Source organism: Microtus pennsylvanicus, chromosome 3, assembly GCF_037038515.1.
Source record: "Microtus pennsylvanicus isolate mMicPen1 chromosome 3, mMicPen1.hap1, whole genome shotgun sequence".
Lineage (NCBI taxonomy): Eukaryota > Metazoa > Chordata > Mammalia > Rodentia > Cricetidae > Microtus > Microtus pennsylvanicus.
In genome coordinates, this window is record NC_134581.1 from 80,301,624 (window position 1) to 80,309,667 (window position 8,044).

The 8,044-nt window shown below is 49.4% G+C and overlaps 1 protein-coding gene and 2 non-coding genes across 3 annotated transcripts; all 3 read right to left on the reverse strand.

Annotated features, from left to right (window-relative positions):
• Positions 1-2,418: 2,418 nt before the first annotated feature.
• Hspa8 (heat shock protein family A (Hsp70) member 8) lies at positions 2,419-6,750 on the reverse strand. Its single transcript, XM_075966283.1, has 9 exons — positions 6,435-6,750; positions 5,606-5,815; positions 5,155-5,360; positions 4,894-5,046; positions 4,255-4,810; positions 3,841-4,043; positions 3,425-3,623; positions 3,099-3,331; positions 2,419-2,858 (listed from the first exon to the last, which is right to left on the reverse strand). The coding sequence occupies exons 2-9, from the start codon at positions 5,808-5,810 to the stop codon at positions 2,676-2,678; spliced, it is 1,938 nt and encodes a 645-aa protein (XP_075822398.1). The 5' UTR covers positions 5,811-5,815; positions 6,435-6,750; the 3' UTR covers positions 2,419-2,675.
• LOC142847481 (small nucleolar RNA SNORD14) lies at positions 3,708-3,793 on the reverse strand. Its single transcript, XR_012910228.1, has one exon. It is a non-coding gene; the product is annotated as a small nucleolar RNA SNORD14 (small nucleolar RNA).
• Positions 4,113-4,197, reverse strand: LOC142847482 (small nucleolar RNA SNORD14). The gene has a single exon (XR_012910229.1). It is a non-coding gene; the product is annotated as a small nucleolar RNA SNORD14 (small nucleolar RNA).
• Positions 6,751-8,044: the final 1,294 nt, after the last annotated feature.

The window sequence follows — 8,044 nt, forward strand, 5'->3', positions numbered from 1 at the left end:
ATAGGAAAAACACTTTCATTTCTATTCCTTCTCCACCATCCCAATACCCTTAACAGTTCTCTCCCACTTGTATCTCTCTCTGCTCTTTCCCCCTACATTCACTCGGTATTAGGTATGCAAAGTAGTCACAAAAGCTCATGTGTTATGCTTACATGTCTGCAAAATGTTCAAATAGATAGCTAAGGGAGTTCAGGACTAATAAACAGCAATGGTATAGGGTTCTTTAAATTGTTTTGCGTCGTTCTGTGAATATACACAAAATATTGAAACAAGTAAAGGAGATGGTATATGAACTTTTGTTGTTGTTGAGTCACGGTTTCTCTGTAGCTTTGGAACTTGCCCTAAAACCAGCTCCATCAGGCTGGCCTCAATCTCAAGAGATCCTCCCGCCTCTGCCTCACTGCCATCACTGCCCAGCTGTTGTCTTTTCTTAGAGATGATTGTTACAGCCAAAGTTGACCTTGAACTCACAACTACAGATGCTGCTAAACTTCTCACAGCTCCTTACTGGTACACTACAGTCACACCAAGTTTTATTTGGCACCAGGAATGAACCCTGCTGGTCAAGCATTACCACCTGAGCCTCAGTTCCCAGCACACTGACTTTCCAAAGGTCAGCTCAGAAATAAGCTTAAATTCAAAGGCTAAATTAAGACCGGAACTTATTCATAGCCACCAAGCCTTTGCTTTTCCTACCCCACTTGATTCTCTCTAGTCTATTCCCATTCACACACTAAACTCTCTACACAAGCCATGCCCCACCCCATCCCTAGCAAGGCACTCGCTCATATGCTTGGACATGAGGGCCTGCCTCGGCCTAACATTACCATTTTTCGTCATGTTGCCAATGTTAAATGTGGAACATGTGAAAACAAGCAAAAATCACCCCCAACAAAATTGCTCCAGCTGGGCATGGTGGCTCAAGTCTTTAATCCCAATATTCAGGATACCAAGGTAGGGAGATCTGAATGAGGGCTTAGTGTACAGTTCCATCTACAACAGATTGGGCTATGCAAAGAAATCATGCCTTGGAAAAACCAAGAGAAAAATTTCCTGGCTGTTGCTTTATAATTAGCTACTGCCATCTACTGGACAAAGCTGTCTTAAAATCAGTATGGACAGGACCATATAAAGCAGGTCTTACCTGTCTACACTGCTCCATTCCATCTGAACTAGACTCAAGTCTAAAGCCTTGAACTAACATGTGCACACCTTTAATCCCAGCACTTGGGAGGCAAGGGTCTGGAGTTCAAAGTCAGCCTGATCTACCAGGGATCAGGGCAAACTCCAAAGCTATACAGATGAACCCAGTCTCAAAAAGCCAGAAAAATTAAGTTACTGGAGGAACTTCAGAGAAATATAAAATTAGCTAAAGCCTGGCTTGTTAGTAATGCCAGTGACCTCAGTACTTCCAGGAAAGACTACGGTAACATGCTGAACTCTGAAATTACTTTCCTTGTAATGGATTTAGGGACCAAAGTAAATGGCAGCAGGAATAATGCTGTCCCTGAACATCCTGTCCTCTAGTTTTGCTTAGAGCCTTAATACATTTTCCCAGTTTAACTACAATGCTGTTTTTTACTTTTTGCTTTGAGTCAGGATTTTGTGTCCTGGAACTAGTTCTGTAGACCACGCTGGGTCATCCACTTGCCATGTATGTACTGCCACCACCCAACTTACTTTCACTTTACCTAAGCCTCAAAAGCATTTCATTACATAGGAAAACAAGGTCTGACCTGAGAAACAATACCAAGTAGCCCAAGTAAAAATTAAACATGCAGCACAATAGGCTGTGTGTACCTTTTCCTAGTATGTAGAATAGCTGGTTCAACCAAGTGGGAATGTGACCTGCAACATTGTAACCCTAGCCCTGCCAGGTTTACACTAATGGGCTGAAAAAAAACAGATTTCCATGCAATGTGTCACTTACAAGAGCAGCTCTGTAAGCACTACAGCAACATCAGGCTAGGTTGCTGTAAGTAGTTACCTTACCATACAACTGTCTGCCACTTGGGGAACAAGGCTTACCACTAGGTGGCAGCTTACTCTATCATTTCCTGGGATCCAGATCACCTTTGGCATACAAACTGCCCAACTTGAGGCCTCTGCCAAGTCACAACGCCGCTGCCGCCCCCCCACTCCCAAGAACCTTGTACCTTCAGCTTTGTCCTCAAAAACAGAAACTAAATATGGTCAAATCCATGAAAATCTGCAAGTTGAAACCAAGACATGGGGCTCACTCAACCTTATTCTCCCAAGGTTAAATTTCTTAAATTTCTAGTCTAAGGCTAAACTGTCTCTACCCTAAACCAGTGTCAGGTACTGGTGGTATAGGCCTCATACCAGCATTTAGAAAGATCATGAGTCCTGCATCAAAAATCACCTAACTACAAGTTAAAATCAGTCAGAACAACTGTATGGTGCCAATTTAAATATTTTTATTAGACATTCCATTTTCCACCTGTTTTATTATAGACATTGCATTTTCCACTTAGGATACAGTGCTTATAAAGTGCAATGCTTACTTCACTGTGCACACGTTCTATGTTCAAGTATTGAGAATGCCCAGTAAATTTATTGTAGCAGTTTGAATTTGAAACTGCCATGTAACTTGCTAAATTTGGGTCCTTCAAATATTTCCTGTGGAACAATGCTACACCTCTACTTGGATTGACTTAATCCACCTCTTCAATGGTGGGCCCTGAAGAAGCACCACCAGATGGAGGAGCTCCTCCAGGGAAGCCGCCAGGCATTCCTCCAGGCATCCCACCAGCAGTCTGGTACAGCTTGGTAATGATAGGGTTGCAGACTTTCTCCAGTTCCTTCTGCTGGTGTTCAAATTCTTCCTTCTCTGCAGTCTGTGGAGAAAATTAACAATTTAATAAAAGGTCTACCGACAGTTCATCTTCCTATGCGGTAACAGGAACCTATCTATTCCTTAGCTTTGAGTCACTCAGACATCCAAGGAAGGTAACTGCCAACATTGCTTGACTTCTGGTGGAAACCGCGAATGTTTTGGACCATTCATCATAGTGACCCCTACTCAGCCCAGTCCTATTGAACATTAATCTACCCCCAATTATTGGCAGAATACCTACCTGGTTCTTATCCAGCCAACTGATGATCTCGTTGCACTTGTCTAGGATCTTCTGTTTGTCCTCATCATTGATCTTTCCTTGAAGTTTCTCATCTTCAACTGTTGCTTTCATGTTGAAAGCGTAAGACTCCAGGGAATTCTTGGAGGAAACCTTATCTCTCTGCTTTTCATCTTCAGCTTTGTATTTCTCAGCTTCCTGGACCATGCGCTCAATATCCTCCTTGCTCAAGCGGCCTGTTAAAATGTCATAAAATATGAGCAAGTCTTAAAAACCTGGTTAAGACTAAGTTATGACCTCTTGAAAGCAGGTGTAATGTCCATACTTACCCTTGTCATTGGTGATGGTGATCTTGTTCTCCTTGCCTGTGCTCTTATCTACAGCAGAAACATTGAGGATGCCATTGGCATCGATGTCAAAAGTGACTTCAATCTGGGGAACACCACGGGGTGCTGGAGGGATGCCTGTAAGTTCAAACTTTCCAAGCAGGTTGTTATCCTTGGTCATGGCTCGTTCACCTTCATACACCTTGAGGAAAATCAAAGATATAATTAAGACATTGGTTGGACTTAAAATAGTTCTGTAGATTAAGCTCAATTAGGGAAAACTGACTCGCTCAGACATCCAAGGAAGGAACTAGCCAACACAGGGTTTCTGGTGGAAACTACGAATGGTTTTGGAATCCATCATCACAGCGAGACTTTCCTGGGTTCTCCATACAGAAAGAAAAACTCCGTTAACATACCTGAATGAGCACACCCGGCTGATTATCAGAGTAGGTGGTGAAAGTCTGAGTCTGCTTGGTAGGGATGGTGGTATTGCGCTTGATGAGAACAGTCATGACTCCACCAGCAGTTTCAATACCAAGGGAAAGAGGAGTGACATCCAAGAGCAGCAAATCCTGAACATTCTCAGACTTGTCTCCAGATAGAATGGCTGCCTGGACAGCTACAAAAGGAAAAATGTTAGTTAGAAAAGCCTACCCTAAGTAATTCCAACCTCTTCAACACATTTCACTCGCTCAGACATCCAAGGAAGGAACTAGCCAACACAGGATTTCTGGTGGAAACTACGAATGGTTTTGGATCCATCATCACAGCGAGATGATTTAGGGACTTCTTTAAAGAGGTACTATCGAGGTATGTAGGGCTGTATTTACCTGCACCATAAGCAACAGCTTCATCAGGGTTAATGCTCTTGTTCAGCTCTTTTCCATTGAAGAAGTCCTGCAGAAGCTTCTGAATCTTGGGGATTCTGGTAGAACCACCCACCAGGACAATATCATGGATCTGAGACTTGTCTAGTTTGGCGTCTCGAAGAGCCTTTTCTACAGGGTCCAGAGTGCCCCGGAACAGGTCAGCATTTAATTCTTCAAATCGAGCACGGGTAATCGAAGTATAGAAGTCGATTCCCTCATAGAGAGAATCAATCTCAATACTGGCCTGGGTGCTGGAGGAGAGGGTGCGCTTTGCCCGTTCACAGGCAGTACGCAGACGCCTGACAGCTCTCTTGTTCTCACTGATGTCCTTCTTGTGCTTTCGTTTAAACTCAGCAATGAAATGGTTGACCATCCTGTTGTCAAAGTCTTCTCCACCCAAGTGGGTGTCTCCAGCTGTTGATTTAACTTCAAAAATTCCATCCTCAATTGTGAGGATGGACACATCAAAAGTACCACCTCCCAAGTCAAAGATCAGCACATTCCTTTCAGCTCCAACCTGAAATTGAATAAAATTTTTAGCTCAGCCGTTTATTTCTGTTGTGCAAACCAACCCTAAGCAATCTGTGCTTGCACACATACCTTCTTATCTAGCCCATAGGCAATAGCAGCAGCAGTCGGCTCATTGATAATTCGAAGGACATTGAGGCCAGCAATAGTTCCAGCATCTTTTGTTGCCTGCCGCTGGGAATCATTGAAGTAGGCTGGCACTGTGACCACAGCATTGGTAACCGTCTAGAAATTACGATGAATTGCACAACTGTTAGCTTAGCAAATTCCAGCACTGAACAGTGATTTTCAGAGTTAAAAGAGCCATCCCAGATGACACCTGTTAAAACTCACCTTCCCCAGATAAGCTTCTGCAATCTCCTTCATCTTAGTCAGAACCATAGAGGACACCTCCTCTGGGTAGAAGCTTTTTGTCTCTCCTTTGTACTCTACTTGGACCTTGGGCCTGCCTGCATCGTTCACCACCATGAAGGGCCAGTGCTTCATGTCAGACTGTACAACAGCATCATCAAACCTACGTCCGATCAGACGTTTGGCATCTGCAAGATAAATGGACTTCATTAAAACCCACCATTAAACAGATTGAGGGATTACACTAAAGGGAGTGGTCCCTATCACGGGGGGGGGGGGGCGCCTGACATCCGGGTTAGCGAGTTAAGATTCTCGGAGCAAGAAAGCAATGGCCCATAATTAATAACAAATATTACGTCAGCCGCAACGCTAACCTCTCAGGTTGCAGTAATCTAGAAACCTTCCCAGCCCGCATTAAAAGCTGGCTACTTACCAAAAACTGTGTTGGTGGGGTTCATCGCAACCTGATTCTTCGCAGCATCCCCAATCAATCGTTCCGTGTCAGTAAAAGCCACATAGCTTGGTGTGGTTCGGTTACCCTGGTCATTGGCAATAATCTCCACCTTCCCGTGCTGGAAGACGCCCACACACGAGTAGGTGGTGCCAAGATCAATACCGACTGCAGGTCCCTTAGACATGGTTGCTGAAAGAAAATGGAACACGAGAACGGCTAAGCGGCCTATCTCCCGGTTTCCACGCCGCCATCGAGACTCTTCCCTAGCCCAGACCCACCAGCCGCAGCCGGGCAGGAGGCTGGGGACAGCGCTGCCGCAGTCGCGGTGGCCGTGCCAGCCCTGGCAGAACCCGCCCCTGGCTCAAGGAACCATCTGTCCTGAAGCTCTGCGACAATGGTGGAGCACGTGGCCCCAACTCCGAGCGCCCATCCCCCCTACCCCGCGCCGCCGCCAGGGCCGAGCACTGCGGGCGCCAGATGCGCCCGTCTCCTTTACTCCAAGCAGCTTCCCTTCCCCTCGGGACCCAGAAAGAAAAATACAAATTTCGCTTAGCCTGCAGCCAAGGTAAAGGCTGCGGTGCCAAATCCGCAGCCCAAATAATGGGAGCGGCCCACGCCGCTGCGGCACCCTTCCCCCGCCACGCGGAACCTCCAGGCCATGGCGGCGCCGCCCTGCCTAAACCCATTCTCCACTTTAGGTGCAGCCCCGGTCTCCCGGGACAGCGGCCCGGGCCGCGCAACCGCCCCGGCGCCCACCGGGCACTGCAGCATGCCCGCCACCCGCCGCCACCCGCGCCCCAGGCCTTACCTCGCGTGTAGGCCCGGCTGTGCTGGCGAGGACACCGCACCGATTTCCCCCAAAGCTGGCGCCGCGTTCAATGAGACCGGTTTCCGCCCGCCTCACTGTCTCTTATACCCAGTCTTAGAACCTTCCAGAAGGATCCCGCCCCTTCCCGCTGCCTATCATGGCTCCTCAGCCATTAGACGGAGGGGCTCTTCAGACCTCACCAATCAAGAGCCAAGACGCTCTCCTAACACCCGCCTCCGCCCCGCCCCACCGCGCGATGACGCACGACCGCGGCGTTCTGGAACTTTCATGCTCGCCCCCGCTCTCGGAACGGCCCGGGGGAAAGGGGAGGGCGGGGCGCCGAGAGCCCGCGCGCGGGAGTCCGCTGTCACTCAGGCCTAGAGGGGGAGGGGAGGGGGTCGGCAGAGTGTGCGCGTGCGCGCCGGGTCGGCGCGAGCCGGTGGGGGCGGAAGGAAGCCGAGGGAGCAAGGCGGGTCCATTCGCAGCGGACCAATGGGAGCCGTGTTCTCCGCGATCTGGGCTCTCTGGAGACCTCGGGCTGCCTGAGAGCAGCGCCTGGGAGGGATGTGGGGGAGGGGGGAGTCATGGAAAAGAAGACGGAAGTGGGGCGAGGACAAAATGGCCGCGAAGGTTGCGCCCCTCCCCCACCCTGGCTCGGTGCTTCTCCCTCAGCCCAGCGGGCTGCGGTCTTCAGGCTTTGCGCACCCCCGGTGTCTGCGCCTGAGGCTGAGGGACACCGCTAGGGTAGCTGGCTCGGGGTTCCGGGTTGAGGAGGTGGTTCGGCCGCCGCGCCGTCTCCCTGCGAAATGGGGCGCGCCGGTCCGCAGCCCCCGGTGCGGAGGCTAGACGTGCCTGCCTTGTCCCAGCTCCCCAGGGTCTTCGTCCGTGACCCTCAGTGAAAGACATGGCCCCGTCCCCGTGGCTGAGCCCAGAGCCGAGCGCCCCTCCCCACCTCCGGGCTGGGACGGTGTGGCCTGTGTCCCTCTTGTCCCCCAGACCTCTCTGTGAAAAAGAATGTGCAAAAGGGCATTTTCCCCCCTGAGGGAGACCTGGACATTGGCAGCCCTCGTTTCCGGCAGCCCTGTGTCCTTGATTGTGTGATCTCGACCTTTTATTTTCAGCAGCATGAGGTAATGTCTCCCCTGACTTGACTTTTACCAAAAACTAAACGCCCGGCCGCGCCGAGTCCTTGAAAACGTGACAATGCCGGAGCGGCCGCTTGGCCTGTGAAACTGCACGGCATGGAGGCAGGGCGTTCGGGACCTTGTCACCCCAAGTCCGTCGCTCCCGCACCTTCCACGTGTCCTTTCCGATGGGCAGGACGTCCATTTATTAGTTACAGATAGGTTGTTCTTTAAAAGAACGCTGCTGCAGCTTTTAGTTCCGGCGTTTGAGTTGGATGCTCTCCAGACCACGTGAGCAAGGCTGTCAGAAGACTGGGGTGCCTTTGTCCTTAGCAAAGCCAGTAATTACTGAAGCAAAGTCATAAAGGCATTTTTTTCTTCTGTATTTGTATATTGGGAGGAATGGTGGCTTGGAGTTCCGGGGGGGGGGGGTGTCCTTTTTGTTACTGTCTGAGAAGATCGTTTTAATACAAAGCTTTTCATGTC